This window comes from Cyprinus carpio, chromosome A2 (genome assembly GCF_018340385.1).
Source record: "Cyprinus carpio isolate SPL01 chromosome A2, ASM1834038v1, whole genome shotgun sequence".
Lineage (NCBI taxonomy): Eukaryota > Metazoa > Chordata > Actinopteri > Cypriniformes > Cyprinidae > Cyprinus > Cyprinus carpio.
The window spans coordinates 12222960-12238724 of NC_056573.1; the positions used below are offsets into that span (position 1 = coordinate 12222960).

Consider the following 15765-nt stretch of genomic DNA (forward strand, 5'->3'; position numbering starts at 1 on the left):
TATGATATATACATCAGAATTCTGATATATAAAGTCAGAATTATTATATGAAAATTCGAAATAATGACAAACTAAGTCATAATTATGATATACTGTAAATGGTCAAATTTATGGCATAAGAAATTAAAATTATGGCACAAAAACCATAATTATGACATGAAAATTTAGCAAAAATTATCAAATTGTTGTCTAAATTATATCTCAACATTTCGATTTGTAGTGATTTATACATTTTGACTGTCATTATTTTGTCTTTTGAAGTCTGTCGTTATTTCGATTTTTCATATAATAATTTCGACGTTGTGCCGTTGACTTGTCATAATTTCATAGTTGTGTCAATTATCTTATAATTATGCACTTATTTCATAATTATGACTGCGCTATCATTTCATTATAATTTTAATTGATGTTTAATGTCATAAAGAAGACTTTCATCTGATAATTGACTTAGTATGTCATAGGTTAGACTTCTTAGATCATGATTTCGCTTGTCATGAAAATTAATAGATTTTTAATTTTATAATTATGACTTTTTATTTCATAATTATGACTGTTATAATTTCATTGAAATTATGCAATGTAAGAAATTATGGCTTTAAAAGACTGAAATGGGCATTCACCCCATTAATTTAAAACATCTCAAAAACTAGCGCATGCTCTTGCTGCTGTATGTATCTTTCTAGAAGACCGCTAATAAGTCTCGACGCTGACGGAGCGAACGTGTAATTGGTTCATCCACGTGTCAGTCACTTGTTTAGCCCCGCCCCCAGCTGGCTCCAGTCGACTGACGAAAGCACGAGCACAGGTGCACAAGCTGGGAGCTGCATCCAAACTACAGCAAATAAACGTCCTGTTAAGGTAAGCTGGGCTTTCTCTAAGAACATCATGCCGCTTCGTCTTGCATTTATTTCGAAAGAAGTCGCATAGAAACGTCAGGAAATCCATGGTTTTAGTTTAAAAACAGCGTAACCTTCATTTGACATCGCTAAGCGGGATGGATCATAAACAGTCTGTGCTATATAATCCATCCATCGGCTGCATGCTACAAACTAACATGTCAACTGGCTTTTGACACTCAGCACATTGTCACTGGCAGTTATGCTGAATACTGTCTGTGTGATCGATGGGATGTTAGTCACTCACTGACCCGAATAAAAATGGAAATCTGTCCGTGTGTTAAGCGGATAGATGCTAACCGGAGCTCAAGTGACTTAACCACCATCAGCCTTACAGCAGCCAGCAGTCTCGCTCTCACAGGCTCACGTTTGTTTTAAACGTCTCGATTGGACAGTTAGCTCGTGAACGTAGCAGCACCTCTCATAAGCAAAGTTTCCTTGATCTAATCTTCCTAGCCTGAGCCATATGTTTGAATTAAACATTGATGTGTGCCTGAAATGGGCTGCTCAGGTGGCCTGACAAATAACAGACTGAACAGAGCTGGAATGAACATTCAGGGGTTGGTTTGTCTCTATATGAGAAAGAAATACCTTGGTCTTCCATGATAAAATGGGAATATTAGACAAATCTTCCCCCGTTATTGTTGGTGTGCTCAGTTCCTGAGCTAAGCACAGGGTTTAGCCGGCACAAAACCTTTAAAATCCCTGGCTACACAGACTTCCTAGCTCAATCCAGAAGGATACAGGAATAGTGCAGGTTACACCCTCTATTCACTTTGAATTTGTGTTGTAATTCATCAACCAGGCTGTGAATAAGATAACTTTTGTTTCAGCACATTGCCAGGAACCGTTTCTGACACCATTGTCCACTGAACTGTGTACAGTATAATAATAGAATAATCAGCCTTGTAGTTATGTCCGTTTTCCTATCTGATTGCTTCTACGGTGAATACATGGAGCAACCGTCTAAAATCTTTTCATTTTTATTATTTGTTATATGTTTGTTACATCTGTTCATTTTCCAATGCACGTGAATAAAGAAGGCTTTTCTCATCCCAAAAGTTAGTGGTATTTTATGCACTTATAAGAGGAAAAAAAAATAAAATAAGAGAAGTTGTATGCATACCATATACACACTTTACTGAGCTGAGTATCCTCTAAAAAGATTTAGGACTGAGACTTGAACCCCTTCACATTATTTATTGACTGTCAAAAATAAAAAATAAAAAATTGAGTGATCTTCATCATTACATTGTTACTTTAATTCTAAGTCCAAGGAAGAAGAATACTTTAAATAAATAAATAAATAAAAAAGGTTATGTACATTAAAAGTAACCTGAAACATGCACCACTGAATGTGCACTTCAGAATCTTGGCAAAAGCAGTAGGTCATAGTAGGTCAAATACTATGAATTTGGACACACTACTATTTTCTCATACTGTTTTCACCTACTACAGTATATTGTATGGAAATAAGCATATTCAGTCACTTTATAATGCACTATATTTTTGCAATTCTATAAATCACCTTGGCACTGAATCTCTTTTATTGTTGCAGATGGCCTCAGCAAATGATGTTCGATATGGACAAAAAGAGTCTGCGGATCAAAACTTTGACTACATGTTTAAGATCCTGATCATTGGTAACAGCAGTGTTGGCAAAACCAGTTTCCTGTTCCGCTATGCTGATGACTCCTTCACACCCGCTTTCGTCAGCACTGTCGGCATAGACTTCAAAGTGAAGACCATCTACCGGAACGACAAGAGGATAAAGCTTCAAATATGGGTGAGAAGAAGTCTGTCAAATGAACATTTTCAGGTTTAATTTCTGCTAGAATCTTGAGTTTTGTGTTAGAGCAATGATTCTCATTGATTTGTGTTTTTACTGTATATTTCAGGACACTGCTGGGCAGGAAAGGTACAGGACCATCACCACAGCGTACTATCGTGGAGCAATGGGCTTCATTCTGATGTATGACATCACCAACCAGGATTCCTTTAATGCCGTTCAGGACTGGTACGATGCATTCATCTGCCTCCACTGAACAACGGATGGATAGAACCGAGTCCCTATTCTATAGTTTTTGTTCTTTTTTGATAATTAGTTACACTCAGATGTACATCACTATATGAAAGAAAAAATCTGTTGCTATATCCGTTTTATCGAGACTTACTGTATATACATTACTATGTGGAGTGGGACATTGAACCAATAAGATTTCAGGATGGGCGGGGCTAACTGGCACAATATCACAGAAATAAAACCAAATGACAATAAACTGCTACTGCTGCCACTTTTAGTGGTTACAGCAAAGACTCAGATTTACATGGAAGTAATTTTTTTGTATATATGTTTTTTTTATTAAGCAGATTCCTAATTGACAATATATGCATGTCATACATGTCAAATGTCAACACAACATGCTATTTTTAACATCCATAAAGTTATAGGAATAAAAATATGTTAAGTAAATCGTTACCACTTAATACACAAGGTTACAGTGTCAGAGGCATTTAGCCTATTAAACTAACTTCTCATAATCTTGTATTTAAATCTCATTATCTCATATTATTATTTATATTTAATTTATTTTTAATTAATTATTATATTTCTTTGATTATGAAATAGCTTTTTCTTAATGACTCCTTTACTGTTCTTAGGTCCACACAGATTAAGACATATTCGTGGGACAATGCTCAAGTGGTGCTGGTGGGAAATAAGTGTGACATGGAAGACGAGAGAGTGGTTGCTTCAGAGAGAGGAAGACAGCTGTCTGATCAGCTAGGTGGGTTTTCCTCAACAGAATGCTTTCCACTAGAATTTCCTTCATATGCAGGATGCTTTCTTGCAGCCCTTAGCTTGATTTGAATATAATAGTGCCGTTTACCTTTGACTGTCACACAGGCTTTGAGTTTTTTGAGGCCAGTGCCAAGGACAACATTAACGTGAAGCAGACATTTGAGCGACTGGTGGACATAATCTGTGAGAGGATGTCTGAGAACCTGGAGTCGGGGGATCCGTCCGTCACTGGACAAAAGCAGGGCCATCAGCTCAATGAGCAGCCGCAGCGCTCCCACAAAGACTGTGCTTGCTAAGGGTCGCTCTCAACCTCTCCACCATTCCCCGCAGACTGAACAATGGACCGCTCTATGAAAGAAGGCTTTGGTAAGAGAAGCGCTGATGGGATGCTGCTGAGAGCCTGTCCTCTCTCTATCACATTTGTGAGGTTGACATCAGTGCATTTTTATTTCTCTTATATTGGTATTGGTAACCAGTGCTCCTCTCATCTCTTTAAGAATTTGACAGCATAGTACTTTTTGACTTTGGGGTCAGATTAATTCCAGCGTGAAATTAGGTGAATCACATTATGTTTTGGTACAATATCTGCTAAAACATTCTTCTAAATGTTGCTAAATGTTCATGAGCATTTCCTCTATGTGTTTTGGGTTTCATCAATTTCAAATTCACACAAATATCCTCAATGCATTGCCAAGAGATATTTTATTATTTTTTTAAACAAACCAATACACAGTTGGGACCAGATTGTTGTGTGGAAACCATCAGCGTAACGGCTCATCCCAAGATAGAACGTTCATGCCAGAAGTTCTGCCTCACTCTTTTATTTTTATTTTTTAAATTAAAGAGTGAAAACGAAATGCACACTAATTCATTTGCTCCCTGTTGTCTTTTAAATAACAGCAGGTGTATTTTGTAACAGATTATATTGTATAAGCAAAAACTGTATATGTGTGATAATAGAAGTAATTAGGAAAAAATCATTATGTGCTTAATTGCTTTTTGTGTTTGTAATACATTTGTTTTTATGAATTTTGTTTGTAATAATGAATTTAAGTGTATCTTTTACTCTGGTTCCTACATACTAGTGGACTTATACTCCTCATTTTACCATAAAGAAAGCTTGTGAGGGTCTGTGTGCATCTTAGTATGTCATCCTAGTATATTGTAGATATTTTCTTTTACAAGCATAGATGAGGATTACTGTCATTCTGCAGGCTATAACACAATAAAACATCAAAGAATGGAAGCTAATGGGTTTCTGGACAAGAAAAGACAGTCCTATTAAAACAAAATGCACTGTGATTTGCTTGAAGTTCTCATTTAGGCATTGGAAACAAATACAGCACCATTTATTGATCACTTGTGTCAACTAAATCACTAGAGTATTAACATATGTTAGTGCACACGATAATGTTAATTATGTTATATGATATGTTAATTTAATGCTTTATTTATTGCTTGTTTATTTACATGCATTTGTATTGGTGTATGTGTTCTGCATTAGATTAAGAGGGCTGAAATGTCTCACTTTTATAAATCACAGAGTTTTAAACACAAAGGGGGATGAATGTTTGAAAACCTCATGTCTGTAGATGTACTATGTGTTGTGTTGATTTTCCTCTATGCAATTCAGAAGCTTTCTTATACCAAATATTCACTGGATAAGCAGGGATATGGTTTTGTAAGGTGTGGAATTGACCATTTATACCCTCCATTTATATCCTGTTTACAGTCCATCCTAAACTAAAAGCAAACCACTGGGATCTACTTTTTTTATACATAGAAATTTGTCAAATTAGTATACTTTATATGTTTTGTAAATTGTACAATAGTTCTTCAGTTCCCACACAGTAGGTTTTAAGTGATGTTCATCTTGTAATGCTGTATTTCACCTTGGGAGATAATGGTAAGAATAAAACACTGTATTAGCAACTTATAGAAGCTGGACACTCATTGTCATGAGTTTTTTTTTTTTTTTTTTTTTTTTTTTTGTCAATTTTTTAAATTAATTTTTATTTTTGAGAATGAAGTCATCACATTTATTGAGTTAAATAAAAAGCTGTGTTTGAAATCTTTTGTGGCTTATTGCTGTCAGTGACCTCTGACCTTTTCAGCTCCACTGGCCTATAGAGAGCTGCAAGACTGGACATAATGCTTGGTTTGCTAGTTTATATTGAAGGTTTATTATGTCGTAAGAAACAATCAAGAGTTTGATGCATACTCTGCATCTTCGGATTATATATTTATTATCTGATGGCGTCTGAATGACAAGTACACAGATGCTAAATAAAGAGACTCTGGGGAATTTAAATCATCCACATGTTAAAACACACTGTATAAATGACCGTCTTTCACATCCTCATCACATAATCTAAACATTTTCTCAAGGAAATCAAGAGCCGTTTAGATCTGCACAGATTTAACAAAATTAAGTGCATTGTAATTGTCACAGCAAAGGGGAAATTGTACATTTGTAAATGTTAATGTGTCCACTTCAGCAGGGGATGATTCTGAGGGAAAAAACCCTGTGTTCTCTTCCCCTAGAAGGAATAAATCCTCCATGCACTGATCTGATGTCTCTGAACAGTAATTGCATTCATTAGAACAGGCTGACTGGCTCTAATCACAGCTAATCCATCTGTGGGTTAAAGTTTGTTCTCTAATAAATAATTAGTATAGACTTTACATTTAACTGAATCTGAATTTAAAGGGTTAGTTCACCCCAAAATTAAAATTCCATCATTTACTCACCTCAAATTGTTCCAAACCTCTGACTTTCTTTCTTCTGTTCAACATAGAAGATAATTTGAAGAATGTGGGTAACCACTAGCAATAGTTGCTAGTCCCCACTGACTTCCAAAGAATATATATATATATATATATAATATATATATATATATATATATATATATATATATATATATATATATTTATATATATATATATATATATATATATATATATATATATATATATATTAGTTAATAGTACCCAGCAATTTTTGGTTACCAGCATACTTCAAAATACACCCCCACTTCAAAATACACCCCCAGTGTGTGTGTGTGTGTGTGTGTGTGTGTGTGTGTGTTTACAGCAGTATTTTTATTTTTGGGTGAACTATCCCTTTAAATTCAAAAAAAAAAAAAAAAATCCATGGTAAAATCACTTGTGTATCAAGTCAAGTCTCTTTTATTTATTAATATTTTTTAAATCTATTTTGTGAAGTTGTCCAGTAAGTATCAGGGTTTAAGAATATACAATTTTAAATAAAATATGTATTTAATGTCTATTCAATGTGATTGCACACGTTTAGATTTAATACGCTCTTTGATTGTATTTCATATTAACAATTTATTTTCTGTCGGTTTAGAAAGGGCACATTAAGTGCAGTTGTTATGTAAAGGAGTATGACCAAAATGAAGATTATTTTTCGGAGTGATCCTCAGTGTTTGTCATCAGAAGCGTTCTCCCCCTGGACCGAGCTATCTGCGTCTCTCATTTCCAGCAGTATGACGGGCCTTCAGAGGCGCTAATGTTCATACGTCGTTCTCATACTTCACTGATTGGTGTTTTCTCTTGAGTGTTTCTTAATCACAGTACAATATCAGTGCAGAGTGCCATTTATATGTTAGGCTACTGTTAAAAAGTTTCGGAAAATTTGTTAAAAAGTTTTACCTGAGACGTGAACCTGTGGACATACAGAGAGCCACATGGCGGCAGAGGTGAGACGCACTTCTTTCTGTGACTGGAAGGAGCACTACAAACATTCATTCAAACCTGGCTGGAATAGAGATGATCTCAGGTATAATACTTACAGTGAATATGTCACTACAGGCATTTATTAGGATACAAATATCCTAATATTATCAAATATGTTTTCAAATTTTGAAATAAAAGTTTATGGTGCTTTAAGAAAACAAAATCTAGGTGCCATAACTGTCTGGATATGGTAAAAATGAAAATATTTAAATTCTCTATCATTTTATATATATATATATATATATATATGAAACACATGAATAGAGTAATTATGTGTTATATTCGTGGTTGTAGGGATACAGCTACAGGAAACCAACAATAAATAATTTTTCTACCTATTAGACTGTGTTTTATGAAAGTGAAATAAATACATGAAAAGGCACTTTTTTTAATTTAACTTACTATTTTTACTATTTTTAAAATTGTTTTGAAAAGCAGCCCACATAACATGTATTATCACATTGTAATGATGTACATTATAACACTGACGTAGTCTGCAGTCAAGTGTATTTCTGTGTGGTGACAAACTTGACAGCTGTGATGATCAAAAGACGTAAGTAACCTGTGCAGAAGTAATTGAAACACTGTTTGAAGCCTCAGGCTCTCTCCTTCATTCATGGTGTATACATCCATTAGTGAGCTTGATTTGGTTACAGTAACGGTATCATGAAGGGCTGCTGCACTTTCCTGGCTGTGACTGATGAGTCTACGTGATCAAGAGGACTAGCAGGCGCAGACTTCCCTCCTGAGTGTGTAAATCATAACCTCAGATGAACATCATGTTGGTTATAGTACGGTACATTTTGACTTGCCTGAAGTTTTAGCCAGCTGCTCAGTGGTAGATATTAGAAACCTGGCTTGAAATAACTGACTAAATAAATAAACAACTCTTCCATCTTGAACCCTTGGTCACATAGTAAATTATGACTTGAAGTGGTTCTGTTCAGCAGAAGCGGTCTGGGGCAACAATAAATAAATAGGACAACAAACATTCTGCACGTCTTATCGAGTTCAACACTGGTCAGCTCTTTGTGCTCTCACTCCCGAAAACAATCCTGCACGACCGATTCCTGGGCTTTGGGTTTTTACTCATTTTCTCAGAATGAACTTTATGATAATTCACAATCACTGGGCCTCATGGGATGAAGAATATAAAAAATGTGCTCATTCTAAAATAAACTTTCCTGGTGATTCCCTTCTTTGAGTTTTCACAGATGTAAATTAGTGACTGAAAAGTAGTAATAAATAAATAAGTTTGAAACAGAAAATAGTGGTTTTCATCTTGCCACTTTCTTGGTAAAAAACAACAACACATTTTTACTCAAATTGATCAAAATGGAATTATTGTGTTTTGGAACCAAACTCTTCATTTGTATACATTAACTATTAAAAAAACAAAACCAAAAAAAACGGTCTCATTTGGATCAATTTTTTATTTCTTCTCTGGACTTGTAGGAGAAACACCTGAGGTGAAGCTGATATTAATTGAAACATATTTATACAACTGACCTTCATTCACAAGCTGTAAAAGAACAATACATTTTTAGGCACCTAATAGCATTGGTGGTGAAAATGTATGTGTTTGCAAGTATCATCATGACTATACTTGTGATGTATTTAGCATTTTATGTGTGTAATATTTTCTCGTGCACTCAGTGAGCGATTGGAGGAGATATTCTGGGCAGTGAGGTTCTGCTCTTCATCAGAATTCCTCAGGAGGTGTTGAGTGAAGAGCAACCAGCCATATCAAACTCATGTACTTATTAATACAGAGGCTGCAGACTGCACGATGGGAATACATGTGAGCAATAGCCAAAACAATGAGCAGGCCTAGATAATGCAGTGTAGGGAAGTCATGCTTTAAATGTTTTATTGTGTACCCTTGAAATGAGGCGAATGCTTCAGTGATGTTATCCAGGATGTTTTTCTCATCTATGTGACTCACATCAGCAATGGCAGCGGAGGGCAAAGGTTAGGACTCACAGACTGACTCATGTTGTAAATGTCCAGGGCATGCAATATTGACCACATTCACATCCTGGTGTCCTGACATTTTATTCTAACCATCAGATTTTCCTACCAGGGTTTACTGTGCATGCGCACATCAATATTGTGTCCTTTTTCTCATGCTGAAGAACATTTAATGTATCTGCATTACTGTAAGGGTATAGGTTTAGGGTTGGTGTAGGTTTAGACTTTAATAAAACAAAATCTCAAAGGTAGAAAAAATTATTTATTGTTGGTTTCCTGTAGCTGTATCCCTTCGAGCTACAACCATGATCATAACACATAATTACTGTATTTGCATTACTAAAAGGGTAGGTTTAGGGTTGTGGTAGGTGTAGAAACCTATACAGGAAGCATTTTTTGTTGTCGAATTGTACTACCCACTGTTTTAATAGGAGGTAGCAAAATCTGACAGGGTAGGACAAATTGCCAGACAAGGCAATGGAGTAAACCAAGTAGTTTCTATATTTTACATAGGCTGAAAAATAAATGTTGCCTTTTAATTCAGCTCAAAGTGGGCTGTTTGTTTGCCTCTAGAAATTGGTTTGACTTTTAATGACAGGAGTTTAGCTGAGTAGGGGAAAAAATCAACAAACATATGTACCATGTAAAATATTTTACATGTTTGTTTATTAGCACCGTCAGGAGGACAAATGTGTTTTTGGGAGACAACAGGAAAACCTCAAATATCTTTGCAAACAAACTTTAAAAGTCCCTGAGGGTTTTTTGGTGTATGGTTTTTGCTTGGCTTGGAGATGGCCATGTTGATTTAGGTGTGGACAAATTATAGCTCTCTCTGGAGTACAGCTGCATGGGAATCAGAGCTGTGGCCATTATACACAATTATAAAAAAAACTCAAAACCTAACTGTTTTCATGCATTCAGTCTTACTTTAAATACTTGATGTAAAATTACCAAATGAAGAGACAAATTGGCATTATTACATGTCCACTGAGATTTACAAAACAGTCAGCATGGCAACAAGAAAAACACTGCGACATATTTACTGTAATACAGCTGAAGGCAAGCTGTGTGCGTCTCAGTTATAGTTTGAATTAGACATGACTTTTGTACATTGTAATGTTTTCACAGAGGAAACATTAGAAAAAATATATTCCGTATAGATTCAGTATTTCTTGCCCATTGGCGATTTATTTGGTGAGGAGTTGTAATAAGCGAGATAAATGTACATTCAGTCCAATATTTCATATTAATAGAATTATGATTAAAAATATCCATGTGCTCTTTAACATTTACCCAAACAAACAGGTGTAACAAATATCCTTAATAAGGGCAGGGGAACTACAGACATCAGCATTGCACCCTGAAGGCAACATTAACTTTTGAGCACATGAGTGTATTGAATTATCCTCCTATTGATGCAGCAACACAAAATCCACTTACTATGAGACTTATGCTCCACACTCTCTCTGGCCAGTCTGTTTGTGAAAAACTGACCATATTATTGTGTCTTTTTGCAGACAAAATCAAATTCTATATTCGATGTGTTCTTAACGATATACTGTCTTTGGCCTGTTAGAGCTGCCTGTACTTCCTTCTAGTATTCATTTTTGTCCAAATACATAAATTAGAGGAAAGGTCTCAGATATGCTTTGACTGACTGTGTACTGGAAAAGACGAAAGACCAGCGGCTGAATACAACAACAATGAAGGAGCTGGATTTACCCTTGAGAGTTCAGAGTAAAACAGGCACCAGAGGTCCCAGAGGCCTCAAAAAATGAGGGAAAGACAAATAGCAGTCACTTTGTAAAAAAAAAGAAAGTATGTAATTTCAAACCTTATATGATTCTGTCTGCAGCATGTGATATCAGCGAATCCCTCTTCTCTTGCTTGGTCTTCTTCACCATGGACATCAACATAATGTACAATATATTTCCCTGCTGCTTTATGAAAGTGGCTAAGTGCAATATCATTAGGCTATTGACTGTGAGCTTGCTTTAATATTACCAGAAGGCCATTTGTTTGTCTTTTGCTATTCATTTCACAGGTTTAATACCAGGCTCACCCTGATGATATGCATTAATATAGAGCCGTCAGAATAAATCATGTAAATGTCCATGCTGTCGCACTACCAGTCTGTACCTTTTTTTGTTATGTGCTTAAAGCTAGGATAATCATGTAATGTGTTTTATGCTAATGTGCAGGCTTTTTACTGAACAATCCATTGAAGAAATGTTGTTTACAAGCATGTGGAAAAAGAAGAACAGAACATGTTTTTCATGTTTAAGAGAAAAAGGTGACCAAATAAATGATGGGAAAAATCTGCCTCTGCCCTCAAGGGTCTGTTTCTGCCTCTCTCTCACCCCCATTTTATGCTCCCATGACCATGGACGTATCCGGCCCCCGCAGTGCAGCCCTTGCTGTGGGTCTCTGGTGTAGTTGTAGGACTATCGGAGAGGTATAAGAAGGGCGTAAAGGAAAAGCACCAGGCACTCTGTCCTGACCAAGAGTCAGGACGGATCTCTTAAAGCCAGTTTTGGAACTGACAAGAGTAGCTTGGATGTCATCTTCACTAAAGGTAAAAATACATATTTTGTTTTATGTACATATATTTACATTTTAAATAATTTTCTTTGTTTGTTTTTTATTGTATTTTTAATTATTACCTTAAATTACAATATTTAATCAAACCTTAATCGTTACCCAAAGAGCCAAGTAACCTTGTGAGTTAACAAAGAACAGATTTCAGATTATATATTTTTGTTTGTAAATTGATCAAACTGACACATAACCTCACACAATTAATGTCATAGCATGTTTTGTTTTATTTTTTATTTTTTTTATCATGACGCAACATCTAATATTTATTTGTTTTCTGTTGTCTGTCTGGTCTGTTAGTGTCTCTTCAGCTACTTAAACCACCGTTGATGCAAATGACTGTGTTTCATGTGTTTAGCTCAGCACATTATGATTCTTTGTCAATGTAAGTACAATCTCAGAGGACTTTAACGCTGTTACTTTAATGCTGTTACGCTGTTTACTCCATCACAGTTTGAATGGTTAAACTTTCCTCCACTCCATCTGCTTATAAGGGCTGATCATATCCATCATTGTTGGGAGTACAATGATTTTATAAGACCACCAAAATAAAAAATAAATGCAAACAAAAACAAAAATCTCTTATCAGTATGACAAATTACAATATCCTGATCAGCCACCACTTCCTGAGCAATAGCGGATGTCTGATAAGCATATTAAAATAGTTTGAGTGATATTCAAAAGACGTGAACCCTGTAATGCAATGTCGTCTGTTATTGGTTGTTGACTCCCTTGGCAGTATGCCTGCATCTGCTTACACAATATGTGCTTGTCTTATCCTGAAACCAGAAAAGAAACAGCTTGAGCAGACAAGTGCTAATAGCTTATAATTACAGAATCTGAATTCAGTTTTATTGGCTAAGTTACAGTTACGAGGAATTTGCCTTTGTCGGTTATTCCATTGATAAAAATACAGTTACAGTTATTCATAATGATTTACCTAGACATACTGTACTGTATTCAGTATATCAATATGCAGTATATCTGAAGGCTTTTCAAATGTCTAAGCAAATTCTTGCCTAGAAATATGTAGCTCTTCCCTGAGGGTGAGAATGCGGATTTATAAAAAAAGACCAGCTAGAAACAAGTTTGACATATTTTTGGAGAGCTTGACCATGTTTGACCTTTACACCCATGAGAAGCTGCCTGATGTGTTTTCATTATGGTACAGTCGTGGGAGCTTTAAGAGGATGACCAAACCGAATTCTCACAGTGCATATATCATGTTTAATACACATTATTTATGCATATTAATATATCTAAAACAATCTATCTATCTATTTATTAGGAACCAACACAATACAATATTTAACATAAATGTTTGCATTTACTGCATTTTACCAGATTTAGCTAATTTTCAATATAACTGGAAGGAGCTGTTGAAGTACATTCCATCCAGTTGCTGTTATCCAAAATTAACAAGCTCCTAAATAATATGTGCAGAGAGACATCTAGTGTTTGTTGTAAGTAATGCACCTTCTAAATGGAGAAAAAAACTTATGAGAAACTGAATGAAACTTTTTACCATATTAATCATCTGTTTCCACTCTGTTCTTATAGGGCTCCTTTAGTGATGCAGCTTTTTAGGCTGTGAAACTGAGCGTGTGTTTGACAGATCTCCAAAATGGACAACATAACAGCCGACGCTAATGTGGGACTCAAGCTCACTTGCAACATGACCGGGCACCACAATTTCATCTTCACGTTCATCCCGGTAGTCTATAGCTGCAACTTTATCATCGGAATTGTAGGCAACAGCTTGGTAGTCACTGTCATCTACTACTGTTTGAAGCTGAAGACCGTTGCAAACATATTTGTTTTGAACTTAGCAGTGTCAGATTTGACTTTCCTCCTCACCCTGCCTATTTGGGCCATAAACACTGCAACAGGCTACCACTGGCTCTTTGGAGACTTCCTATGTAAAGCCATTGCTGGTATGATCCTCCTTAATCTATATACTAGTATTTTTTTCCTCACTGCTCTCGCCATTGACCGGTATCTGGCCATCGTTCATCCTGTCAAGTCCCGACGGTGCCGTACGGTGGTTTACGCCCGTGTGACGTGCGTCTTGGTTTGGGTAGTGGCTTTTCTTTTAAGCCTTCCCACAGCCGTTATCCGTAGGACCCATTTTATCCAGGATAACAATGTCACTGTATGTGGCATCCTAGATGGAGAAGATCTTCGCAATGTGCTGGTAGCTCTCAGTCTGATGAAGAGTGTTCTTGGGTTCCTTCTGCCCATCACCATCATCCTCACATGCTACTGCCTGATCGGTCGGTCTCTGCTCAAAGCACGGGACATTCAGAGGAATTCGAGATCGAAAGGGGATGAGGTGTTGAGCATGCTGGCCGCTGCCGTGCTGTCGTTTTTCCTTTGCTGGACACCACATCAGATCTTCAACTTCATGAACATGCTTGTCCTGCTGAAAGTGATCACCAACTGCGATGTCATTGAGATCATTGACACTGTAATGCCGTTCACCATTTGTATTGCCTTTTTCAACAGCTGTATGAACCCAATCCTGTACAGTTTTGTTGGGAAGAACTTTCGCAGGAACTTGCTGAAGCTCTTGAGGTGTTCCTCGACTTCTGTGGCCTATCACCCCACCCTCAGTACCAAGATGAGCTCTCTCTCGTATCAAGCCTCGGAGTCATTCCACCTCTCTGTCAATAAACAGTCCTCACTACCTCAAGCCACATGAGAACAACAGGACGTGAATGAATCTCCAATGAATCATCTTTCTAAACTCACTGATTCAATTCAGAAGATGACTCTGGCTTATTGTGTTGTTGCTTGAAACTGTAATGGGAACAAAATGTAGTGATTCATCTTTTTGTCTTTTAGGGCATTGTGTGTTCAGTGTAAATATACTGCAAAGGATTTATTATCGACATGCTGGTATGTGTAATTATAATATATGTCATTCATCTAAGCTGTTAAAGTGTGATTTGTGTATGCTGAATATTGTAAAATGCTGTATTTTCCACCTGTGTGATAAATGAATGAAATTTTAATCATTCTACACACTGAACAGCCGTATTTTTACTGTTTTTAATCCGACATGGGTTCCTGTGTCTCACAGCTCCACTGAACAGACCAAGGGTTTACAAGGTTTTTTTGTCACATACCCCTAAATATAATGATCTCCTTCCGAGAGACCTCCTTTCTAAAATATAAAAGGCAACTCGTGGTTTATCAATTTATAATTGATATATAACAAAAAAATTGTATACATTACCTTAATATTAAATTAACAATACGTTTCTATAAACTACATTTTTTCCTACACAGATGTAAGTTACACTATTGACTGTAATAATTGTATGTTATTCATTTATTGTTTCACTATGATAGTCTCATGATTTCTGACCAGTCTTAAGAAAGCAGAATAAAACAGTGATAGTATCCAGTTCTGTAATCTTATTTATTTAAATAAATGTATTTAATTTACCACTTTTCCACAACTTTTACACAAACCTCATAGCTCTCCCTTGTGGCACCCTGAGGGTCCCGGGACCCCAGTTTGAAAACCCCTGGATTAGACTACGGCATGGGATCTAACAAGATACGGTAGTTTTCACATATGCTGTGCTATCATGGTCACCGTTGTTTACTCTTGATACGATTTATCATCTGATAAAAGTTTTATTCTTCTTTCACCACTTTGTTATTTAGTATTTCAACAGACTTTTGTTATTTTGTTTATTCTTTTGTGGAATGTTGTTTTGCTGTTTGTTGTTCTGT

The 15765-nt window shown here is 36.1% G+C and overlaps 2 protein-coding genes across 3 annotated transcripts; both read left to right on the top strand.

Moving 5' to 3' along the window:
• Positions 1–700: 700 nt before the first annotated feature.
• On the top strand, positions 701–4705 carry LOC109055912 (ras-related protein Rab-3A-like). Its single transcript, XM_019073097.2, has 5 exons — positions 701–858; positions 2455–2682; positions 2795–2913; positions 3558–3682; positions 3802–4705. The coding sequence occupies exons 2-5, from the start codon at positions 2455–2457 to the stop codon at positions 3990–3992; spliced, it is 663 nt and encodes a 220-aa protein (XP_018928642.1). The 5' UTR covers positions 701–858; the 3' UTR covers positions 3993–4705.
• Positions 4706–11784: 7079 nt separating this feature from the next.
• On the top strand, positions 11785–15426 carry LOC109055910 (type-1 angiotensin II receptor-like). 2 transcript variants are annotated; one of them, XM_042773484.1, is made up of 3 exons: positions 11785–12001; positions 12322–12406; positions 13582–15426. In XM_042773484.1, the coding sequence occupies exon 3, from the start codon at positions 13646–13648 to the stop codon at positions 14720–14722; it is 1077 nt and encodes a 358-aa protein (XP_042629418.1). In that variant the 5' UTR covers positions 11785–12001; positions 12322–12406; positions 13582–13645; the 3' UTR covers positions 14723–15426. The 2 variants fall into 2 exon arrangements, with proteins under 2 accessions (XP_042629418.1, XP_018928639.2); XM_019073094.2 differs by lacking the exon at positions 12322–12406 and having other exon boundaries at positions 11787–12001.
• The last annotated feature ends 339 nt before the right edge of the window (positions 15427–15765 follow it).

Excerpts from the sequence above, each read along its gene's own strand:
- LOC109055912 (XM_019073097.2), top strand. The coding sequence starts at position 2,455 with ATGGCCTCAGCAAATGATGTTCGATATGGACAAAAAGAGTCTGCGGAT. Across the intron at positions 2,683-2,794 it reads GGATAAAGCTTCAAATATGG|GACACTGCTGGGCAGGAAAG; the intron begins GTGAGAAGAAGT and ends TGTATATTTCAG. Across the intron at positions 2,914-3,557 it reads TTTAATGCCGTTCAGGACTG|GTCCACACAGATTAAGACAT; the intron begins GTACGATGCATT and ends TACTGTTCTTAG.
- LOC109055910 (XM_042773484.1), top strand. The coding sequence starts at position 13,646 with ATGGACAACATAACAGCCGACGCTAATGTGGGACTCAAGCTCACTTGC.